The 25,059-nt window shown below is 42.2% G+C and overlaps 1 protein-coding gene across 8 annotated transcripts in view; it reads left to right on the plus strand.

Moving 5' to 3' along the window:
- Positions 1 to 25,059, plus strand: part of EPHA5 (EPH receptor A5) — a 197,671-nt gene that overhangs the window by 25,463 nt on the left and 147,149 nt on the right. For all 8 annotated transcript variants that reach the window (XM_072335476.1, XM_072335469.1, XM_072335473.1 and 5 more), the window contains exon 3: positions 14,270 to 14,933. In XM_072335476.1, the coding sequence (XP_072191577.1) occupies positions 14,270 to 14,933 (664 nt within the window). The remainder of the gene's footprint in view (positions 1 to 14,269; positions 14,934 to 25,059) is intronic.

Consider the following 25,059-nt stretch of genomic DNA (forward strand, 5'->3'; position numbering starts at 1 on the left):
AGAATTGCTGGGTTTCATGCCTATCAAAATAGATGTTTTGTCGGATGATGAGAAAGTAAATGACTTGCAGCCATTGATACCTGGTGGCTAGGAGCAGGTCAGTGGCTGCTGTGGAATTACAGCATGTCTGATTTGAGCTGCTGAACAAGAGTGGAACAAATAGGTCACTCGGAAACAGATTTCAGACCTGATCAAGCCTTCCCCTGCAGTTTCAGATATTAATCTCCTTTCTGGTGTGGTACCTTCTATTTTTTCTCCCAGCGTGTTACACATCCTGTTTCCTGTGCAAAGAAAGTGCGAGTGGGATGAGTAGCTTGTGCCAGTCGGGCAGAGCACAGTGACTCTGGGTGTTGGAGCAATTCTGATAAATGCCCAGATTGAGATAATCAAAGCCTACCAGGGGATTTGGTTGTTTCCCTACTTATTAATTTTAATGATAATTGAGTATCAGTGCCCATTACACAGACTGTACAGCTCAGCTCCAAGCTTCCTAAGCCCTGTATATTCAATTTTAAAATGTTACTTATTCAGAGCCTGGTATACTTAATGTAGAGGGGTGGTCTTGGTGCAGTCAGGCTGTGTGGATAGGCGGGAGCTACTGTGTCCCTTGGAGTCACAGTAATGCAGTCTGGCAGAGCCTGTTTCTCAGAGCTGTGCATGTGTATTGAACTGGCAAATGTCTTTAGCCTCCAGGGGATTTGGTTATGATGCTGCCTGTATAATGTTTGTAAAAGGCTTCTTCTGTGAAGAGTTGGAGAGTAAGCAGGGAATCCTAAGCAGCCCTTGCTTGGTGTTCGCAAAGCTGTTCTGTTGCCTACGCAAGCCCTTCAGGCTCCCTTTGTGTTTGCTTTTGAGCTCTCCCACTTCTGGACCCAGTTCTTCCCCTCCTAGCCTGGGACATCTTCCCCACAGCTCTGCAAGGACAGGGCTCTCTGACATACAGGGAGTGATCCCTGTGCATCTCTGTAGGCATCACACAGTCTTCAGCAGAGACAAGAATCTCTGAGCTGAGCTTTTTGGGTGAGAGGTTTTTCCCTTATGAATTCTGTGGTGCTTTCTGCCCTTTAGTACTATGCTTAGTGTCCCTGTTGAACAAGAACAGAGTGAACGACTGAGACCCAAGTTGGGTGTTTGTGCCATAGGCCTCTCCTGGGTTCTCTTCTTAAGAGAGGGCCTAGGTTGGCAGAGCCTAGAAGGTTTCTTCTAAAAAAGCAAGCAAAGAAAACACATGGGTCCGCTTCTCATTTTATAATCTTTGTTTTGCCTGTTCAAAACTAAAGCAGAGAACAGAAAATAATGAAAACAAATCTTTTTCCACAGACAGTGCTGTGACCAAAAAAACCTACTTCTTGGCAAATTTCCTTTCTGTGCTTTGCGCGTGGATTTAAATCAGAGAGCCACACTACTGTTCTCCTATCTTACAGTCTAAATATGTAAGTAATCAAAATGAAAATAGGAAAGTAAGTTAGGCGACTCCACGCTGTTCAAATATGTTAATTGCAAACTATTGACATTCTAGTCATGCTGTCTCTTACTGACTTATAGTTTCCTTGCTTGTGAAGTAAAACAATCAATTAAAAACACTATTGCAATATTAGCTAGGTTTCATTTAGGAATAAGAGATGTATGAATGAGTGAACTGAAGATAATGGTGGTTTCATTGGATTTAAGGCCACTGGGGCTATTGCAGTTATGTAAGTTGATCTCCTGTGGCACGCATGGTGTGAAAACTTGCACAGGGGTCCTTGCAACAGGTCTGCAACTTTGCTTTGACCTACGTCGTATCTTTTGGAGATTGATTTCTGCTTTGATTAAAGACTTCTTGTGGGGAGTATGCCCTGTTCCTTTGCATCTTGTGCCAACAGCAAGCTGTTCTTGTTGCAAAACAAATATTTATATCCTGAATTAGTCCAATTTCAGTTCTCACTGCCTTCTCCTGCTAACTTTACAAATGCCTACTTGTTATTTTTCTTCTTCTCTTCCCCTTGCCCTTTTCAGGCAATTAGAGGCCACAAGCAGATCTCTTGTTTGCTTGTTTGTTTTACAGATTTCTTCAGCAGTAAAAGCAGGCTTTTGATCTCTAGAGTAGTTGTGGACATTCTTTTCTGGGCCCTTTACAATCTATTGCATCCTTTTTGAAGTGTTGCCATTTGAAGTGAGAGCAGCTTTCCAACAGTGGCCTTAGTAAAGCATTGCATTATCTTCTTGTTTGCTCTGTAAGGCAAACAGATCAAGTGCTGAAGAAAATCGCCCCTGAGCTGGGTGCCAAGTAGAAAGCAAGCAGCATTTCAGTGGTTGTTCAGATGGGTGCTGGGACAGAGGAGCTGGAGTATGGTACCATATGTGTCTACGACCAGGAGCTGTGCTGAAGCTTCTACTGTCAGCTGGACACTTGTTATTTTGGAGGAGGGGTGCAAGGGAAATTGTTCACTGATCACTGTGTGGTGGTGTTCAGTCCTTGGCTCAGCACTGCCTTAGTGCAGGTAAAGGCTTCATGCCCTCAAAGCCAAACCCTGCGCAGTTCTTTGGGACGCCATGTTCCTGAGCAAAACAAATTTGTGCAGCCCATGCCTACACTTTGATGTGAATACCTACATGGCACATACTGTAGAGGGACAGGCTTTAGAATGTGTGTGATAAGGAGACAGAATGGGAGAAGACAGGGAGAAGCTGTAAAGATGCAACAGTAGTGTTTTTTTTTTTTTATCTTTCCCCTAAATTGTATGTTCTTTTAGCATAAAGTTTCTTACACAGTGTAGTGCTTGAAATTTCTTTGTGCACCACAGCTTATGGGCAAGGGCGCTCATTATAAAAAGCTTTAGATGTTGTGCAGTATGGGGACAACTTCTCAACATCTGAGTGCCATTTTTTTTAGTGTTACAGCTTTCTGTGGATGTATGTTTCAGTAAGAATCGTGTCAGTTAACCATGTAACCTGGAGAAGTGCTGTTTCCTATGCTGATTAATTCTCCCCATGAGAATTGAACTTTTTGTTTATTTTTAGAGTGCATTCATTCATCTCCTCCCTTTCAAATTTCACTCGTTGTGAAACGCATCCAGTTCTAGTTAGAGGAACAAGTCTGAAGCTGAAGAGACAAAGATTGAAAGGGGATTGATTTCATGGTTTAACTGCTAAATAATAATGAATCTGGGTTTGTAATTTCATGTTTGTGTGAAGTGGTCAATCTGTTCTTTCTGTTGTGACAACAAGCTGTAGAATAGGAATAAATAATCATCTTGTTTGCGTGCTGAGTAGTGCCTTTCCTCCAGGGGAATCCTGAAATTCTGGTGAAACAAACTGTTTTAAATAATCTTCAGGCTACAGATGAGGATTATCTTGCCCAGCAGTAAAATGCTGTTGCTGTGATTCAGCTGTGTTACATCTGCACAGTGCTCAAATCTGAGAGCTGCCTGCATTCAGCAATGTGCTGGCTGCCCAGATGTCTCTTGCATGTATCCAAGGAAGTCCTTGCTTGCGGTTTTGAGTGGCCCTTGGTGAGTCCAAGAGAAGTAGCGCTGAAATGAAGCTTATCCAGATCTCCCTTTGAAGGTTTCAAGTAAGGGTTCAGCTCCTGTGGCAGGTTCTCCATGTGGCTGTCTGTCCTCAGCACATGAAACGATGAAGCTCTCCCTTACCTTCTTCAGAAGTTTTTAACTTCTAAAACAGTTTTCCCCGATTTTGCAATATCGCAGCTGTTTGCTGAAGCAGCATTTATGTTTGAACTGCAGACTTCTCAGCTCAGTATTTAGCAGGTTATTGTATTTGTGTTCCTGGCCGTGGCACGTTGATACTCAATTGTTGTGTTTTTTGTTGGTTTTTTTTTCAGAGGATGTCAGAAACTCGGGAAGAGCAGACAGGAGTGGTGTCAGGTTGTGGGTCAGGAAAAATGACTGATGAAATATAGAACCTCTTTGGAAATGTATCTCCCCTGAGATGGTTTGAGCATAGGCATCCATCATTTACAACCCCTTGCCCCCTAAAAACAAAGAAACCACCACCACATCCATTTCTTCTCAGCAACAGTGGTGATGTAATGGCACAGGCTGCCCAAGGTATTGGTACAGTTGCTATCCCTGGAGATGTTCAAGAAATGTGCATATGTGGCACTGAGGGATGTGGTCAGTGGGGATGGTCTGGGGGTTGGGCTGGATGATCTTAGAGATCTTTTTCAACCTTAATGATGCTATGAATCTGTTTCTTCAGTTCCACGTTTAAGGCCATGCTGAGGGCGGATGGCACCTCAGTCTTGCATATTGACGTCCCTGTAATTCCAGTTCAGTATTTAAGAAGTAACAAGTCTGTTGCAGTGGGAATTAAATCCCATGGAATAAAAAGTAACTAAAAGTTACATTATGTTGTAAAATAAGCATGACAAGCAACCGCATGTATAATTTATTGCCTATAGTGGGTAAGTACTTAACAGTCATAATAAACGCATTCTGTTCATTCATTTTTAGATCTTAGCATACTGATTCAGACCATAACTAAAAGTGACTATACAATCAATCTGGGGCTTTTTGTGCTGGTTTAATAACATAGAACTGCTGAGGGTCTTTAAATTAAATAATTACTCTTTGTTCAATCAGAATAGATTGCCTCAGTATAGGGATTGTCAGGAGGAACGTGCAAAATCCACCCTGAACTGATCACGTTTTAGCTGCTTACTGTAATCTGTGCATAGACTTTGTTGTGCATGTAAGTGAAAGCAGTGAAAAAACATGGAAATAATGTAGTCAGATACTAAAAATGCAATGACTAATTTGCAGCTGATCAAAGAAAAGTGTGTTAAGGCCCAATTTGATGGTGAAGTGAACAAAGTTATAGCTGTCTAACAAATGGGTAAAGCGGATTTTCTACAGGGTTCAGCTTCCAGCAGCTTTCTTTGTTTTTGGTGACAGTTGTAAGGTGCTCAGCACTTAGGAAATAGAGCTGAGCTGCCTTTCTAGGAAACAGCTCTTCAGAAAATCTGGCTTTCAGTTTTCTTACAAGTAGCCTCACGTATTAAAGAGCTGGCAAATGGAGTTGTTAGGAGGAGTTACAATAAATTGCATGGTGTGTTTGTCTGCTGTGCAGGGCAATTCCCATAAGAGGATCTGCAGAGACAGGCCAGCCTTTGCATTTCTTCTGTCGGGGTGCATTGGAAATGCAAAGTCTGCTTGGTGTCAGGGATGACTTCAGATGGCCCTGCCACTGTGGCACGTCATTAATGCTGCTCACGGTGACCGGACTGAGAGGGCTTCAGTGTTTATTAGGGGAATATAATCATTTAAGCCTGAATAAGCTTCAAAGCTCTAATGTAGCTGTTTGGCCAACATAAATGAGATGTAAATTTGTGCTGAATAGCCACTGATGACAGAAAGATGATTAATGCAAAATTTGACATTGATTTATGGGTGCACTTGTCAGGACCTGAGCCATGAATGTAATATTATCTCTATGAAAAGCTTTGGGTGGATGAGAGACCAGGGAGTTGGGCTAAAATAGTGCATTTGCTGGAGGGCGTGATACGGTGTGAGGGTTGTCTGTAATGTAGTCAAATTTGGCGTACGCCTGAGAGGTTGGGCTCTTCCTGCTTAGTGCATGCATAATTGTAGCACTTGGAAGCATTTCAGAAAAATGTTTTACTTCCACTAAACGTACTTTATTTTTTCTTCTTTTCCTCCAAAATATTTATTTAAAAATGTAAAATCTCACTCCTAGGAAATGATAGGTAGCTGATGGCAATGATAAAGATGAATGATTTAGTACTGTGTTTTGCTGAAAGTACTTGTTCCTTCTCTTCCCCTACCATGTTGCATGCATTAAAAATAGGCCAAATGTATTGCTATCCTAGTTGTAGGCCTTGAGAAGCCCCAAATAAGCTTTTGTTTTTCTAAATGTTGGGACAAACAGTAAGAGGGCAGGCTTCCTTTCTCATCTAATCCTTTTAAAAGTTGTTCCACAAACCGCTTGGTATCATCAGATGAGAAGCACTGTCCTGAAAGCTTTGAAAATGCAAGCTTTTGGTGATAAATCTGAAACGTATGTCATACTGTGCTGAGCCCTTCTGAAAATCTGCCTCTGTCAGTCTTCCGGTGTTAAACTGTGCTGCCGCTGCTCTTTGCTGCAGCTCTTGTTAAATTGTTCTGCAATGACTGTTACATTAAGCAGAGAAAAATGATTTAATGGTATTGTGTTTCTCCACTGCCACTTTCATGCTCGTCTCCATTGTCTTAGCATCAGGTGCTGGACAGCAGTGTGAAATGTGCATCTGATTCAGATGCATGAGGAATTTAAAACCTTAATAAAAAAATAAATAAAAAGGAAAAAAGAAGGAGGGCTGGGGTGGGAGGGGGGTTGGTGAGGAACACAGTGCTTTGTTCTGGGAACAGGTCAGAGCAGCTGCTGATTAGGCATGCTGGAGTGGGACTGATGCTCCTTTTTATTTCAGCTGCTGTAACCTCCAGCTGGGTTCTCCTTCCATTTGGATTTCAGTCCTGACATCTTTCATTGATCATGCAAATGATCAAAGTCTGAGCAAAACTTCTGTCCCATTTTCATTTTCCTGTTACACATTACAGTGCAGCACTGAAGTCTAGGTGACTTTGTCCTGGTGTTACATTAAACAACTTCAGTTGTGCAGGTCTTGAAACAGATAATACATTTCATCACAAGCATGTTCTGCAGAACATTTTTAACATTGTAATTGCTCTCCTTTCTTACAGACTTTCAGGATGGGATTTGCTCTAGCAAATTACCGTGCATGTTTTGAGATATTATCTCAACTTTGCAGATACCTGCACTGGTACTCATCTTGTAAGCAGTGTGGAGCAACTGAGGAGTTACCAAAACCTTTGTGTTACAGTAAGAAGTCTTCTGCAGTACCCATGGCGGAAATGAAAGAAAGAGGTGTGGCAGCCAACTGTGTGTGTTACGGATACAAGGGAACTTGGGAGAATCATTCAGGTAGCAAGATTAAACGTTTAAATCATAGAGAATGATGAGGCCCTGGTATGGGCTGTCCAGAGAAGCTGTGGGTGTCCCATCCAATGAGGTGTTCAAGGCCAGATTGGATGAGGCCCTGGATGGCTTGATCCAGTGGGTGGCAACTGGATGAGCTTTGAGTTCCCTTCCAACCCAAGCTCTTCTGTGATTTTAGCAGAGGGTTGTTAGAATTAGGGTATTATGGTTAGGCTGCGGTTGGACTTGATGATCTTTGAGGTCTTTTCCAGCCTGAGTGATTCCATGATTCTATGAAGTTCTCCACGCAACTTCAGGTCACTTCAGCTGTGTCTTCATGTTAAGCACTTCCTGTTAGGAGCAGTCTTGCTTAGTTTCACAGTTTCAGCATGAGTCTTTCCTAGTTCTTGCATTTCCTTATCTCTGAGCAACCTGTGTGGGAACTCTTCTTTGTATTACTTTGGGAAGAAGGGGGACAGTTTTGTCATTGGAAAAATCTGGGAAAACCAGCTTATATCACTTCTAGCATCCATGATTGTGCCTTAATGATGGGACCTTAAAATCTTTACCCTGCTTGACTTAAAAAAGAATTCAAAATGCCATAGGAGACCAAAATATTCACCCTGTTACTTAAATCTTAGGAAGTGTGTTGTTTTTCTGTTTGGTTGGCAGCAATGGAGTTGGGATGGGGCATGATGGTGCTTAACTTTCACCAAACTCATTTCCAGTCTAGTTCTGTTTCATAATGGAAATTTGACATTAATAATGTCAATGCCCTGCAATAATGCCCTGTCTTTATTAATTCTTCTCCTGACCTTGACTGTGCAGCAAGCAGTACATAAAACCTATTGAAATTGAGACTTGGTAAATCTGGATGCAATGGTAAGTAGCATGGATTAGGACCCTTTTTTCCTGTTTTTCTTTTTTTCCTGTTCTTAACACCTTTGCTGACCACATGTTAGAAATAATCTGTCAAAAGCTTATGTCTTGCTGTTCCTTTAAAGTGGCTAGAGTGAGAATTTGCCTTTGAGTTTTGTGGGGCAGTGAAAACATGTATTATAGAAGTCTGGTCTCTGCTAGGCAGCTATCACCTGTGGAACAGGGAATATGTGAGTGCTCACTGGTTAATAAAAAAAACGGAGAGAAAAAAGTTTGCTAGTAAATGGAGCATGTCTCAGAGACATTTTAGATTTCCAGTTCATAACTTTCCACTTTGCAGCTGGCATCTTCTTCCCAGCTTCTGTTTATGAAAAATGATTCCCTAGCTCCTGCCTAGAAAATTGACTGTAGTAAGTGGGGAAACTTGCATTTACTTTGGATAATATAGAACCTGGTCCCAAGATATTCAGAAGCTTAGGGGCCAAAGAAGAGTGGTGCTGAGAGAAAGAGAGGACTGCAGTCCAGTAGGTAAGGGTGAATAATGTAGCTGAAGAGTTTTGGTATTGTTATTTATGCATTTTCTGAGTTGACAAACTGAGGAAAATGTTCCAAACCATGAGAAAATGCTCAGTCTCTTCTTTGGGAGCTTTGCTTTTTAAATCAGTTTTATTAGAACAGACTTTTGTTTGGGCAGGGAGATTTTTTCTGTTCTCTGTGTTAGTTCTCTATCAAGATTTGCACTTGACAAGTAGCTGTTGTCAGTAGAGCTATGTATCTCTATGTATGTATAAATGCTTTAGTTTAGAAATGCCATCCAAATGAAGTTTGAGGGAATATCATACTTATGGAAATGCCAGGATCGCTGGTGGTTAGGATTGCGCTTGATATATAAAAGTTTTAATAAACATTAGGCCAAATACCATTTTCATTGATCTCACAGAAGTCTCCTTTTGATACTGGCTCCTGCCCTAAAAGGAGCTCCAAAAAGCAGAGGCTGTGTAGCTGTCTCTTCATCTTTCATTGTAGGAAGGGATGTTGTTGTGGAACAGAAGTCGGTCTGTACAAGTAATACCTCTTTTGTTTTGGAAGCTGAAATTTAAGGAGTATATTTGAGGTGGAAGAAAAAGTTTGGGTTACTCTACAGCAGTCTCTACAACTACTCTACAACTCTACAGTATTTGTTTTATCTACTACCTACTTTTCCTCATTTAAACTTAGGCTGAGAAGATGCCAAATACCTGCCTGGTGAGGTTATTAGAATCACTTGTCTTCCAATTTACTGTTTTTTCCCCTCATTTCTCAGTTTTCTCTGTGTACATGAGTGGTTTTGGTCTTCTGATTTATGTTGTTGTTTGGAATCTATAATTGCCTGGAAAGTCACCTGGCTATGGTTGCTGTCCTTCCACTGTCTGTCTTGTGGGAAGGTGAGCAAATATGCTAATTGAGGGCAGTGCCTCAAAGCAGCACTTGGACTTTAAGCCTGTGTCTTTATATTGGCATAAATGCTTCAAAATTTTCATCTGACCACCGCTTAAAGTGGGCCCCAGTGACCCAGCAGTGATGGAGGGGAGTTGGGCAAAGCCATTTAGCTGTGTATATGGAGGTGGTGTGCAGTGGCATGCTTGTCTTCAGCTGCTTGCAGTGTCTTTGTTTTTCTTTCATTGAAAACTGAAATGCCCTCAGTGAAAAGCAGCCTGCCATTAAATCCTATAGCTCCAAAAAGCTGAAAATGGGCATAGTGGCAGTGGATCATAGGATGCAAGATAAAACTGGCAATATTGGTGGTAGGCTTTGAAAAGGTTGAAATTTGGCCAATGTGTTTAAGTGGTGTTTTGTAGCAAGCAAGATGGTGATGCAGTCGTGATCACTTAATAGCTAGCACAATGCTACAGAACTTCTAACCCTGCAGAAAATGATGTGCAGAGCTTTGCCTGGCTTTCACTAGAGATTTAGCCTTACACAGCATTGCTGCAGTAAGTGAAGCCATGCGGAGGAGAGCCTGCGCAGGTGTACTTATTTGCTTTAATGCTGGAAAATGATAGCAGGGGGAAAGCTGGTAGGCAGCTTAAAAAAAACAAAACAAAAAAAAAAACAGAATTGCGGGGCTTTGGGATGGGGGAGAGCAACAAACTGATGGAAGGAGCTGGTTGGGAGAAGAAAAAACATGCGTGTGGGAGCAGGGCTGGGGACTGTCGATTGGCAGCTAGGTCTGAACATCAGCTTAATGAAAGGTAATTGAAGGGCCTGCCCAGGTATCACTTGGATGGAAGGCAGAGGGAACTGCACAGAGCTGAGCACTGTGCTGGCCTGTCCTTCTGGAAGGGCAGCGGGTTTCCCTGGGTAATGCCTTGTTCTTCTCTATGCTTGAGGTACACGGAGTTCAAGTTCTTTGCACAATGTAGGAAGCAGCAGTCAAAGGAAAGGGTAGGAAAAGCCAAGTTATGTAATGGTAGGGAGCTTGTGAGCAGGTGAAGGTGAAAGAGACCAGAGCTGCTATAGAGATGTCATGTTGAGAGACAAGAGGCACAGAGTTGGTTATACTGGAGAGTGTGAAGGGGAAAAAGAAGAGATGGGAGAGGATGATGTGCAACAGGAAACTTAATCATTTTTCTCTAGAGGAAAAAGGATGAAAATATGTAAAACTTCTTTGAATTTTACATCTTTGATTCAGCAGCTTGTGGTTATCCGGCTTAAGTTGCACAGTTCCATACAGAAGAATGGGAGAGGACTAATTGGGAGGAAGTGAGGCTTCTTGTACCCCGAAACCTATGAAGTAAGCAGTGGTAGCAGAAGCAGCTTGCACAGTCCTCATGCAGAATGAAGGGAAGTTCTGCAGGGGTTTCTGGGCAGTCCTGGGAACCCTTTTATTTAATGCTCTTAAGCTTCCCTTCCCTCTTATGACTCCTAGAATTTATTTAAATGCCTAATTGTTTTTAGCAGCCCTAAAATGTGTGAAATTGGGCTTGAAATGTGCGTGCCAACTTTGGTGGCTGCTTCGGATGGAGTCAAGTAACAAAAATTTCCCTTAAAATAATAATAAAAAGATAAATAAATAAAAAAACCACCAGAGGCCAAATAAAAGCTTTGAAATCTTCATTTCCTGTGTCAGTATTTGTTTTTGGGGCAGCAGCTTTTGCTGTGCTGCAGTAGCACATTGCAGTCCTGGAATCCCAGAGATTAGAAACATGCCTGACCAGCAGACAGATGGTAAATGTTTTAGAATTGTCCATTTAACTCAAGGCTGCTCCACTGAATGCTTTTTAGCTCTTATATGTGTATTAGTTGGATGTGTGATATCTTTGGCCTTTCCATAGGCAGACGGCGTGCATGAATTACTTGCTTCCTATTGATGAAGCCGAGTGCATCTCAAGCGCCTGTTAACTTGCCAGCAGTGGCGTACTGGAAATTTCTGATTCAGAAATAGGTCTTCTATGAATGATTTAACATCAGGCCATTGAGATGCATTTGTGTTTTCCTTCTTACAGCTATTAAAGACTTAGAGAAAACATTTAGCACCAAATTAATGTTGCATTTTTGTTTTAATCCTGCAGATGGGGTTGATTTATATTTCAAAAATATGTGCTGCAGAGAGGAATTAAGATGTTACACGTTTTGTTTAGTTGTACTTAATATTTTTTCATGCAAATATTTTCAGCTAGATGCTGTCATTTTAATGTGCTGTGTTTTCTTTTTCATTAACCATTACGGTGCAACATTTCATCCCGCGCTGTTTCTAGCTAGTTTGTATTCCTATATTGTTTGGAGGAGTTGTCTGGGGTCTGCAATAATTGGGAAGCTGCAACCAGGCAGAAGGTGCCAAGGCTCTCTTCCCCTGTCCCCTCCTCAAGGAGGGATGAAAAAGCAGAGCTGTGGCAGGCTGCCTGCAGTCTCCTGGGTGAGGCAGACTCAGCTATGCTAACTGGAAGAGAAAGAAATGGCACACTCACACATGCAGATAGGAAGGAGTGAGATGGGATTAGACGGCAGAGATTTTATACAATAGTGATGGCTCTGATACAATCTACTTGGTTCTCCCTTGAGAATTACGCAGAGAATAAGCAGCCTTAACTCATTAGCATTTCCCTTTCCTCTTCCTCTTTGGCTGCTTTAGGTCTGATGGCAGGTGGTGATGGCAGGATTGCTTGGATCTGGGGTTCCCTACTGGAAGGGCAGCATGGCCTGAAGCCTGAGATGTTAGGTGATGTGGCATTTGTTGAAACTGAGATGAGACCTTTGTTCTTCCTCCTTATTAATTGCTCTCAGGGAATGAAATCAACCATTAGTACCACTGGATCTGATTGTTGAACAAACTCTTGGAGCTGAGTTTAACTCTTGAAAATGTGCTTAATTTTGTGAGTGAACAGCATAACGGTTGCCTTTGAAAATTGATTTAAATTAAAGAAGTATTTTTCTGAAGATATTTGGCATGCTGTCAAGCTAAATCATTAATGATATGATTGCAACACCACAGTCTCTGCAAACATTAGTTCTCTAACAGAAGTGTCCATTAAGTACCTTCTAAATGTCATATAGGGTTGCACTATATTTTGTGGCCTTCCGTATATGTCTCCACTTACAGTTTGGCCTCAGCAGTTCCCATCTCAAACTTTTTTCACTGAACACTTCCCATGCCTGCTGGTTGATGTACTTGGAGAGGATCATTCAAACCTTCAGCTGGAAAGAGCAAAACTTACTGAGGTCATTGCAGCAGGGACCTATACCTCAGGTGGGAGAAGTGGAAGAGTGAAATTTCCTCCTCCTCAAAAGGAATCTCCAGCTAGATAAAAATAAGACTTTGCATTTCTATGGTTTCATATCGCAAGAAACTGCTTCTCCCCAAAGTTAGGCATGAATCCTGCCCAGGTCTGCTTTGTTAGCCACAGGCATCTCCCCAGCTACAGCTTTAGCCATAGGTATCTCCCCAGCTACATATGTGGTATTGACAGAAGGATAAAATGACAGCAGGGTTCACCATAGCCTGTTTAAGCAGAGATGTGTGGAGGATTCTGAAATAAACTTGAAATAAAGATGAGAAAAATTTCCCCAGGTGAGGTTCTTCTCTTAAGAGATGGGTGGTAACTGTGAGCTCTGCACATCACAGAAGGTGCATCTTTGGGTAAAACTGCTCGGGTCCGCAATCTTATCTCTCAGGGAGAATAAATTATTGATTGCTGATGGTACTTATAACTTATTTGGGACTGTAGCATTGCATGATGCTTTCATGCCACTTGTTGCTGTCATATTCATAGAAAATTCAAGAAAAGCATTTCCCTGAAAAAAATGTCATCGTATTGACTCTGAGGGTGTTCCCTGTCAGCTCTGCAGCAATGATATCTGGGTTGAGAAGGCTCTCGACTTCATCTCAGGCAGTGTTTCCAATAAAATCTTGGCCTTTGGCCTTGGAAAATGTTCAGCTTGGAATATAGCTATTACCTGGTATCGAAGCACCTTTAAATTACCTTCTCTGTCCACAGCAGTGATTAGAAGCAGGCAGCAGCGTGGAGCAGAGGCTTTGGGAATTAAGCCCTTATAGATGAGCAGTTCAGAAGTAGGAGAGAGGAACATAACTGATATCACTAGTTCTCCTGGCTTCTTTACTGCATGTGGGTTAATCTAATCTCTTAATGTGATACTGCACTTGTCAAAAGCAGAAGGGAAATGTTAATGTTGCATGTTCCTATTGTAAGCATTGTTGCAGTGCTGAACCAGGAAAAAGCGTTCTTTCCAAGTTATTCAGTCTAGTATGTGACCAAAATTAAAGCAACAAAGTAGTTGCTACAATTGCCATAAACAGCTGGGAGAAGTGATCTTGAAAACCTGCCTTGCATGTTCAAAACAGCTCAAGCTTTTCGTGTTCTTGTCACCTTTCCTGTTGAAACTATTCTGCTCTTTCAGTGAGCAGAAACTCCAGTGACTAGCGCTCTTGGGAAGCAGAGGCACATTTACTTCATGCGCCACTGCTGATTTTATGGCAAACTGTTCAGCGGGAGAGATCAGCTGGAGAAATGTGCTTGTCTTTGTTGTGCAAGGCAGTGATTTGAGGATGTGATAGAAAGGAACCTAGGGAAGCAGGGACAGATGGACTGTAAATGGCTTTTCACCTGTGTGTATGATAGGAAAAGGCCAACCCATGGCCCCATCTGCTTTTGTTTTGCCATTTGGAGTGCTAGTGGAGAGACCTGGTGGTATGTTTTCTCACTTCTGAAAAGTCTGAACCAGAATGTTTTAATTAGCATCTTTTTATATTTCTAAAGGGTGTTTTATCTAGTACATTTATTATCGAGTATGTATCAAGCTTCCAGTATGGAAAACGCTGCCATATAAACCATTTTTTTTTCTCTATTAAGCATCCTGCTATAAACCTCTTAATCTCAAGGTGATCTTCAATGGGAAAACTAAGATTTGGGGAAATTGTAACTTTTAAAAAGTGATATTTCTTCTCTTTACACAGTGGGAAGAAATTGGTGAGGTGGATGAAAACTATGCTCCGATACACACATACCAAGTATGCAAGGTAATGGAACAGAATCAGAACAACTGGCTTCTGACCAGCTGGATCTCTAATGAAGGGGCTTCCCGTATCTTCATTGAACTCAAATTTACCCTGAGGGACTGTAACAGCCTTCCAGGAGGACTTGGGACTTGCAAAGAGACTTTTAACATGTACTACTTTGAGTCAGATGATGAAGATGGGAGGAACATCAGAGAGAATCAGTACATCAAAATAGATACCATTGCTGCTGATGAGAGCTTCACGGAGTTAGACCTCGGCGACAGAGTTTTGAAGTTAAACACAGAAGTGAGAGATGTTGGGCCTCTAACAAAAAAAGGATTTTACCTTGCTTTCCAGGATGTGGGTGCTTGCATCGCCCTGGTCTCTGTGCGTGTGTACTACAAGAAATGCCCATCAGTGATCCGCAACTTGGCACGCTTTCCAGATACCATCACAGGAGCAGATTCCTCGCAGCTGCTAGAAGTATCAGGCGTCTGTGTCAACCACTCAGTGACTGATGAGGCACCAAAGATGCACTGCAGCGCTGAGGGAGAATGGCTGGTGCCCATCGGGAAGTGTATGTGCAAGGCGGGGTACGAGGAAAAGAACAATACCTGCCAAGGTAAGGATTTGAAGGGGGATGCTGTGCTGAAGTGGTCAGGGTGATGTGCAGCCTTGGCTTTTTTCTCTTCCATATCCTTTCATCGTGTCTGGTTGAGGTGACTGTGGCAGGTTGGATTCCCTCTTCCACTCAGCTCCTTTGAATGGCTGTGGCAGGTGAAGAGGCTTTGGATGGATGTAATGGGACTCCATACTTATGTACAGGTCTCTCCAGTGCTTTGAAATTTATTTCCCATTATGAGATGTGTTTTGCGTTTGCATGTAAAAGACCTTTTTATTTTTTTTTCCTGTTGCTCTTTGAGGTGAGGGCAGAGATGGTGGAGCGGGGAAGGTTTGGTATTTTCTTCTCTGGTAAATATTTAATATAAAGCTGCTTGGAGTTAAACGTGAAGCCCCACTGGTAAGAATGCTTTCATATACGCTCAAGTTTGCACAGAAGCAGCTGGCTGAGGTTTCTGGGTTGCTGTTCAGTAAAGGTCTCCTGAATCGGGGCCTCAAGGAAGTGATCTAGGGTGTCTTGAAGCTTAAAACTTGAATATGTTTTGAAAAGTGCAACATACAATGAGGTGGTACAGAAAGTATGGCGTTTTGTATTGTGTATTTGTTTGTAAAATTTGTCCTTCTGTTGTAGATGTGTAACTGTTTAAAAGAAAACCTGTTTTGGAGAGAAGGGGAAAAGTTTGGCACAGACTTGCATTTGCAAAACTTACTTTTTCATCATCATTTGCATCTCCTATCTTCTTACCTTCTGCTTGAGGCCACTTAGAGGGAACCTGTGGAGAAGGCAGAAGTATTCACTTCCAGCTGAAGACAGTGTTGTGTTTTTTCTTCACCTTGGTTCAGAAAGTTATCTTTGGCACTTACTGTTGATGCATAGGATGGGTATGTGCCTATCTGAAGTGACCTGTGGCCATGATCCTGTAGTTGTCAGCTTAGTACAAGTCTATTGTATGTCAGTTCTTCTTAAGAGTTAATTCACTGGTAAACTTTCTTTTGACTAGAATCTCCTTTTCCTTCAGTCAGCATTGCAAAATGAGGTTTTTTGTGCTTTCATGTGCCAATAGAGGTATTTCTCCCATGTGTGGGTGAAGACATTTGGCTTTTGTTGTTTGACATTGCACAAAGGGGGGGGACCAAAGGTGAACACTGGCTCAAGTTGAGGAAATATAGACTGTTGCAGATGAAAGAGATGTGCCAGATATTTCAGCAAGAATCTGCCTCATTATGGCTAAAAATACTGCATACTGAAGTAACATGCCTTTGACATGTTCATGTGGTCACACACCACATCCTTATCTCTAAACTATAGAGAGATGATTTGAAGGGTGGAGTGTTCTGTAGATAAGGAATTGGTTGGAAGTTTGCAGCCATAGGGTTGTGGTCAATGGCTTATGTTCAGGTAGAGGCCAGTGATAAGCACTGCCCTGCAGGAATCTGTCTTGGGACCAGTAGTCTTTAACATCTTTATCAGTGGCATAGATGTTGGGATTGAGTATCCCTCCCCCCACACACATGCAAGTTTGCTGATAACACCACACTGAGTGGTGTAGTTGATATGGCAGAAGGAAGAGATGCCATCCAGAGGGACCTTGGTAATCTCAAAAGGTGGACCTGTGTGAGCCTAATGAGGATCAACAAAGCAAAATGCAGTGTTTTGCACTTGGGTTGGAATAAACCCAGATACGTATACAGACTGAGAGAACTCCTTGGGAGTAGCCTGGCTGAGAAGGACTTGGGGTCCTAGTAGATGAAAAAGTTAATACAAGCCAAAAGTGCGTACTTGCAGCCCAGAAGGCCAATGTTATCCTGGGCTGAATGAGAAGAGGGGTGGCCAGCAGGGAAAGGGAGGTGGTTGTCCCTCTCAGTTCTGCCCTTGTGAGGCCCCACTTTGAGTACTGCATCCAGGCCTGGGACTCCCATTATAGGAAAGATGTGGAGCTGTTGGAGTGGGTCCAAAGAAGGGCCAAGAAGGTGATCCAAGGGCTGGAGCACTTCCCCTATGAAGACAGGCTGATGGAGCTGGGCTTATTCAGTCTGGAGAAGATAAGGCTGCAGAGAGACCTCATTAAGGCCTTCCAGTATTTAAAGAGAACTTAAACTTGAGAGAAATCAACTTTTTACACAGGTAAATAATGAAAGGACAGGGGGAATAGTTTTAACTCAAGGAGGAAAGATTTAGATTAGATGTTAGGAGGAAGTTTTTCACTGAGAGAGTGGTGAGGTGTTGGAACAGGTTGCCCAGAGAAGTTCTGGATTATCCATCCCTGGAGGTGTTCAAGGTCAGGCTGGATGGGGCTCTGGGTAACCTGATCTAGAACTGGATCTAGCTGATGGCAACCCTGCTTGTGGCAGAGAGGGGTTGGAATTTGATGATCTTTGAGGTCTCTTCCAATCTAAGCCATTCTGTGATTCTAAGTGCCTATGTGTTGCCGTGCCTCGTTAGCATCTACAACACTATGGCAAAGTCAGTTTGAAGGCCCCATTTAGATGTCCTGTGTTTGACCCAGGTCACAGTGACAAATGTCTCCTGGTGGTTGTCACACAAAGGTGTTCAGATGATAGAAGACATCAGCCCTAGGTTGACCAGAATGTCTGCATTCAGTGAGTTCAGAGTACGTGCTGATGTTGTTTGTGACTGCAATGCTTTCTGGTTGGGATGTTGCTATATTTACAAGGATGAGCTTTTTTTATAGGAGAGTAAAGGAAATCTGCAGCCCGTCAGTAGGGTAAGTTACAATGAGGAAGGTGAAATGCCAGTTTTGCTTTGACATTGGTGATTCTTTCACAGCCTGACTCATGCTTAGGAAATGCACGCTATGCTCCTGGCTGACATAATGGTAGTCTGGGCAGAGTGTTTTGTAGATCTGACAAACACCTAAGTAACTTCTGACCTCTGATTTGTAAATCTATTGCAAGTGGTCTCCCCATTTGCTTTCTTTTACAGTTAAGGAGGTTATTACTGACTGTGCTTCGGGAAACATTTTCAACCCTGAAGAGCCTGGCTTTGTTTATTAAAATTTCTTGTGCAAAGATGACATTTTCCAAGCTCTAGTGTCATGTCTGGACAAAGCAGACTACAATCTAATAAGAGACGATGTAAATCCCAGTCACCCTCACAGACATATGGGAACTATTGAAATCCCTTCTGCCTACAAATCATTAATTGGCAACGATGTTCTGAATTCATCATCTTGTCAGCAGGGTTCCTGTTTGAAGAAGGCAGTGACAGTAACAGCTGAGCAATTTCTCTCACTGGGGACACTGAGGTTGTAAATATGACATGGCCTAATCTCCTTATATAATGTGCTCACTCTCTCAATTAATAATGGCAACTGGGCTGTATTTACTGTAAAGAACACAAACTACTTATATTTTACACCTCCTCTGGCAACTATCAGCAACAATGAGACAACTGGGGGTAAATGGTGACTGTTTTGGGACACGTTTATAAAGAACCAGTTCTAAGGTTCATTATTCACAAGAATAAATTGTGGTACTAGTTAACAATAAAAACTGAAAGCAATTGTTCGGAATTTCTATGCAGTCTTACAGAGCAGTGATTTGGTGCAGCTGAAGGACTTATGGTGATTGGCTTTACCTTAGTTCACCTGGTACTGTCTGAATGGATCCTTTAGCAGTGCTCCCGAGCATTTTTGCTTGCTTGCAAATGCCTGGTGGTGGTCTCCCTGTTAGCAGGCAGTATCTTCACAAAGGCTGGACCATAAAATGCTGTAAAACCAGTGTGGTGCCACTGAAGTCTGTGAGGTCTTTACCCATTTAAGGTTTTGGACAAAGAAATATATCAGCCCCGCTTTTCCCATTCCATCTTTTTTGTCAGAGGCAAGTCTAGTTGTAAATTCAGGTTTAGTTGCTTACCATTTAGGGTTTGTGTTTTCATCCTCACTGAACACAGCCCAATGTGTTCTTACTCAGAACCAAGAAGTGCTTGTTTTTATCCCTTTGGAGGCTCTGGAGCCCATCCTCCTGGAAAGAAAGGGATGCTGACCTATTGATCAGGAGAGACCCAAATACACACTGTTTGGTTCAGCAGTGAGGTTGGTCCTGGTAGTCACGTGGAGCCACAGAGCTGTAACTGCAGATGTAATTAGTTAGCAGAGCCTGATATTTTTTCAGCTGCCTTTCAGAGCCAAATCACAAATTAATAAAATATTTGAGTTAAAACCAAACAAATGAAAACACCCCAAAGCCATGAACAACTGCACTGAAAGAGAGCCAAGCTGAAAAAGCAAGTAATGATTTCAGGTGGGTCACCAGGTTCTCCTGTCCAAGGGTCAGTGTGTACTGCTGCTTGAGGAGACATCAAAGGAGTGCAGACAGTTTTAACCAGCTTCAAGGTATGGACAAGATGACAGATGTAGCAGAGATGGACAGAATAACAGAGGAAAACTTGGCTGAAGTTCTTCTTTACTGCTTTCTGACGAAAGAACTTTGAGGGGTGGGCAGTGATGGGTCAGCGGTTCCTCTTTCTAGAAAGGATCTTCTGCCAGAGGAGATAGTTGGAGTATTTTTGTAAAACAGCTCTATGAGATTCAAGTTCTTCTGCTTTCTTCAGTGTTGGTATTTGTTGTTTGATTATTCTTTCTCTAATCAACTTTGCTAAATATCACTGTGCTTTTACAACCAATATTTAATTTGATGATTGTTCATTAATTGTGTTGAAGTTCAGCCCAGCTCTTGCCAAGAGAAATAAGAATTTCCTACATGAAACAAAGACTGCAGAAATAAATGCTGTTGGCAGAAATGTTTTACTCTGGATATAATTAAAATCATTTGACAAGGGTTGCTAGCTTATGCAGATCAGAAAATTCCCTGCCAAATTGATGCTTGGGTCATTTTGTTGGTAACTGGTCAGAACTGAAGCTGAGTTACTCATCTTCCTATTTTGCAGAAAAACAAACAGGTAATGTTCAGTGTGTGTTTTTTCCCAGGAGGCAGTTGCTGCAGTTGACTTCTCCATCCCCTCATTTCTAGGAGATGGAAATGTGTTGCTGCACAGGTAACTTTACTTTGGAGTTGGGGTTTGTCTCTGAAGCAGCCTGGGTTTCTGGTTGAACACATGATGTAGTTGCAGAACAGGGGCAACTTTTCTTCTGCCCTCTCTCCAGCTTTCTTCTGTTCCTAGGGCTGGCTGAATTCTCACTCCAGATTCCTTGTTATGGATACCAGAAAGGCAGCATGTTACTAAATCCTGCCTGTCTTCTTGGGGCCTTTCCCGATGGGACTCGGTGAGCAAGGCGAGCACACTTTCCCCTCGTGGTAGAATAGAATGCACGCCAAGCCTGGGAATAACAAAAAATCTCTTCTTAATTGTTCTACTGGGAGGTGATTACATGGCAAGAGAAACATTGATGGAAATATTCAGTATATGGAAAATACTGAATTTGGAAATACTGTTGCCCCTCCAGGGAGTTTTTTGCCCATCATTCATCCTTCTTGTGCATTTTTCTGATTAAAACAAAATTGGCTGGGAGTATAACGTAGTAGGTGTTTATATAATTATGAGCTGAAGCGCCTAGTTAATTTTAATTAGGCACAAAACCAACCAGCATCAAAATAGCTGAGTTTTTGGCTACACAGTCTGTATTATTTTTACAAATTTAAAGAAAGTCACTTGACTTCTACATGGCAGAAATATGTAGTTCTTGGTTGAGGGTGAATGGTTTTATTCTGCAGAGGTGTATGCATGTATATATATTTAGGTGCTATTGTTCTACAGCTGACATATTTGAGAGCAAGGGGGTGTTTGCCAGAGATCAAAACTTTTGCAGCAGTACTGTTTGTATAATATTACTGGTTTCATTTTACATGTCTCTTTGCCTTCATTATAGGAGGCATGGTTTGTACTTTGAGGCAATATACTGTATTTTGATAATGAGTTTTCACTTTCTGCACTACCTTGCATGCTTGGAACCCCTTGTGATTCTGAAGATCTTTCTTCATTCTCCAGCAGTGCTTTTAGGTTGTTACTTTCCTAACTTAACCTTTCTATTCCTTCCACTGTGGCCGCTATGCGCCAGCAGGACAGTAAGAAGCACTTCTCTCCCCATGTATAGGTTGAATGGTGTAAGTAAAATTGAGTTTGGAATTAGGTCTTAAAAACTTCAGTTTTGAAGGTCATTATTGCTTCTTAGCTAAAGGAGATTTTTGGGGCAGATTTTAGAGCATAACTTTGCCTCTGATTCTAGATAATTAACTGGTATTTAGCAGAATACTGTTTGGATATTCATCACTTTTTAGCATAAAAATAATTCATAATTCATCACTTTTTAGCATTCTTGAATGTAAGGCATCCATTGGTAGCTTAAGGAATTTCTTATATTCTGGTATGGGAGAGGTGTTGCAGGAGAAAAGATGTGGTGTGCTGTTTTGTTCATTTGGTTGTTACTTTTAACTTCTGAATTGTTTGGAATTAGCTTGCTTGTTAATTATAGTGATCAGAAGCGGGGACTCTGGGGAACCACTAAGCATGAAGAATACAAGTAGTGGTTGGCAATGCAGAGAACTTTGCTGATAGAAAACTGCTGGTAATCTTTAGCAAAAGGGTGGCTGCGAGCTGTCAAATTGCCGTAGAGCCACCAGTGCTTGTTTGTCAGAACCCTCATTCCACAGAACTTATATTGAGTGTTAAAATGAAGATGTACTATTGCATGTTTTCTTTATACAGTAGGTTTTCACTTTTGTCTTATTCATTTAGAATCACTTAGCAGTAGTTAATGATGTGTTGACATTTCAATTATAAGTTTTTTTCAGTGCATGCTTTATTTCTTGACCATCTTAACTTGCTTTGAGTTAACACTGAGGTTGAGATGTAGGTTTCAGAAAAGAAGGGTGCAATTTTGTCTTGTCTGACTGTAGTTGCAATTTACCTTTTTTTTTCTTTTAAGCTTCGTAAATGTCTTTTGTATAAGGTAAGGGTTTAGTAGAATGCAGTGAGAGGGAGGAGACTGCAACACAGATGTCTGCACAGAGAGGTGACTGGCTTTCATCTAAACAGGGATGGCTGCGTATTATTCTGAAAGCTTGCTCCCTTTTATCACTGGATTTAATCTAGCGTAGACACTATGGTGTCCACAGACAACACATGGTTAAGGTTGCATTGAGCTCAGTAGTGATATGCCACCATTTTTTATTTCCCTCAGGACGGTGATAAAGTTTTTAATGCTGGAATGAACTCAGAGAGCAAGGCTGGGTGTTTTATAAAACCCAACCGTATATCCAAAACAGATTAAAGAAAGAAAAGGCAAAAGAGAAGATGCTGGGTCTGTGGAAGTCCCTTCTTGCTTTCATATGCTTGTCCTACCTTTATAAATATAGGTCCTTAAACTGTTGTAGTTTGAAGAATTGGGCTTTCAGATGACAACTTTCTGCTCACTGTAAATGACAGCAAATCAGATTAAGGCCAAGAAAGATGTTTTCCTTGTAAAGTCTAAGCTCTAAAAGCTGCAGCTCACATCCACTGACTGGGGAGGAAACAAGGCTGTCACTGCCCTGTTCTGCTTCAGGTTACATTTCTGGAAAAGACTGATGGGAGAGGATATGCACCTGCTGCTCTGCTGCCTCGCTTTGTAGCTTGACACCCTTATGCAGCCCAGATGGAGATGGACTCGTGCTCTGCTCCTGTGCTGCGTTCAGCAGCCAAAATCCCACAAGCCATGGGGGCACAGGAGGCAGCACTGGGAGCTGGCCCATCCTAGTGAGGCTCGGTGGTGTGGCCTGTTTTCATGGTGGGCTTTGAGTGGCTTGTGAGAAGATTCAGTGGCACTTGGGTTTCTTTACAAGGAAAGAAGTACTTGATAAAGACCGTGACAGTATTTCCAGCTTATACAGAAGGCTTTTCTCAGGATCTTGAAGAATCTGCTTTGGAAAGGAGGCTGCAGTCGCTGTTTCCCCATTTAACAAATGTCTGCTTTTGGGCTGAGGCTGAGGTGCTCATTGACAGCCGGAGGTTGGGAAGTGCTGGACAGCAGCACAGAAACTCTAAGCTGGTATTGAAACAGAAGTTGTCCTTTGTAAAATATTTTCCAAGCTCTGATTTTTTTTTGTTTGTTTGTTTAAATACAGGATGTTGTGTAAAGGTTTTTTGTGTTTTTTTTTCTTCATTGAAAGCTGTGCTTAAAACTAGGTTATTTAAATCATTACTTTGGGACCTTAGAAACTTTCTTTTCAGGCACTCGTTAGCATTTGCTGAAGTCAGTGGATGCTCAGCAGTTCTAGACTGTTTGCTTTCGAACCTCAAAATTAGATACTTCCCTTCAAAAAATGTTTGGCCTGGAGGTATGTATTCTGAAGGAGGATCTCGCAGCAGCTCAAGCTTCTGCCTAGGATGGAAGCTAAGCCAGGGAGTCCGTGTCAGTCTTTAAGTCCATTTTGCTGCCAAAGCTGCGTGGTAACTGAGCACCAGACCCCCTACATCTAAAGCATCCCTTGCATCAGCAGATTCATCTGTCCCTCCACATGTGTGACTGGTATCACTTGGACAAAGTGAGCCCGCCTGAGGAGCCAGCATCATCTATATTGAACTCCAGAGTCGTGGTTGCTGCCTGCCAAGTGAAACGGCTGCCTCCTGTGTGGTTCACAAGGGTCATCTTGCTGCAGTACTAATTCCCCAAATCATGCATTAGATGTCTTGCACGTGGTTGGACAGTCTGTCATCCCATTCCAGCAGTGATGGAGGTCACAGCCTCTGCCTTGAAAAGCTGTCTGAGAAGGAAGCTTTTTTAATTACTGCAGAGCAAGAGGAAAAGCAGCTCCCTATGAGCATAGGGAATGTGCTAATTTGGTATTCGGTAGAAGCAGCCTCTGGGTTGCAGCTTCCTAGCTCCGAGCTGCTTTGTAGACAGTCTGATGCCCAGGCAGCTGCACAGCCAGCACCGTGGGCTTCATTGCTTCATTGCTATGTCAGTTCAAGAAATGCCAGCAGTGCTGGCATCTTGGGACAGGGTCCCTCACTGTGCTCCTACAAATCCAAGACCATTGTTTGTGTTAATTACTGAGGTGCTCAGATAAAAGGCTTTCTCCTCTTTTTGCAGACAAAGCCAGCCAGCATTATCCATTTATTTTTAAAGACATTTTTTAGTAGAGCTTTTACATTATTTTGCTTTGCTCTCACAGTTCAAGCATGATTTAATATGTCAAAACTGGTTTGCTTAGCTGGCCTTGATTGTCTTGCATACTTCCACTAAAGCAGGGCAGTCATCTTTCCAGGCATGCTGCTGCCCAGACAAATGACATGTCACAGCAGTTAGGACTTGCTCTTATGTTGTGACAGTGGTCGCTTCCTCTAGCAAAGCTGGCAATAGGGAATTTAGCCTCCAGTGATGCCCGTAGATGCTTCTTGGGTCAGAGCAGCATGGGCTCACACATACATACATACATGCAGAGACAAGCTTATGCTTGAGAGATTTAATAAATCATTCACGTGAAAAGAAATTTAGGTCCAGACTGGGATTCTAGCTAGTACATGAGGAAGAAAGAAAAACTGTCCAGTTGATGCCCATGCTCGTGGAGCCTCAGAAACAGCATAGGGAGTTCTTAATTCAGAGTAGTGCCTCTGAACTGATTCATGTGGGTGCAGTTTGCCTGACAGAAGTGAACTGCCATTTGGTGTTGCACTTTCTGTGGTCCGTGGGAATTTTACCATTTATTTTGTTGGGAAGGAGATGATAATCCCTTACAGTGCATTCTTAACAACTAAAATGATTTCCTGGCTTAGATCTTGAGTGTTGCACCGACTGCCATAAGAGCACAGCCTATAAAATAGTTATTAAGCTTATAGTAATAGACATAGCCAAGATCAAATAATGATGGGATCCTGATCTCTTCTGAACCTCCTGAGTATTAGAGAGATGCTGTCTCTTCCTGATGGTCAGTGGCACAGGCTTAAGTTCATCCATAAGTTTCTCTCCAGTGTACTCTAAGTAAGCAGTTTTGAGTCATTCTTTGCTCTATTGTGCCTTAAAATAACACATCAGCCTTTCAGTCCTGCTTGCAGGACCTGGTGCATGGCAGAAAGCCTTCCCTAAGCTGCTGCTTCAATGCTGTGAGCTTATCTGACATCTGCTCCACACATGGCATCCTCAACACTGCCACCTTTCAGCTCCTGCCTC

Source organism: Excalfactoria chinensis, chromosome 4, assembly GCF_039878825.1.
Source record: "Excalfactoria chinensis isolate bCotChi1 chromosome 4, bCotChi1.hap2, whole genome shotgun sequence".
In the NCBI taxonomy this organism is placed as follows: Eukaryota; Metazoa; Chordata; class Aves; order Galliformes; family Phasianidae; genus Excalfactoria; species Excalfactoria chinensis.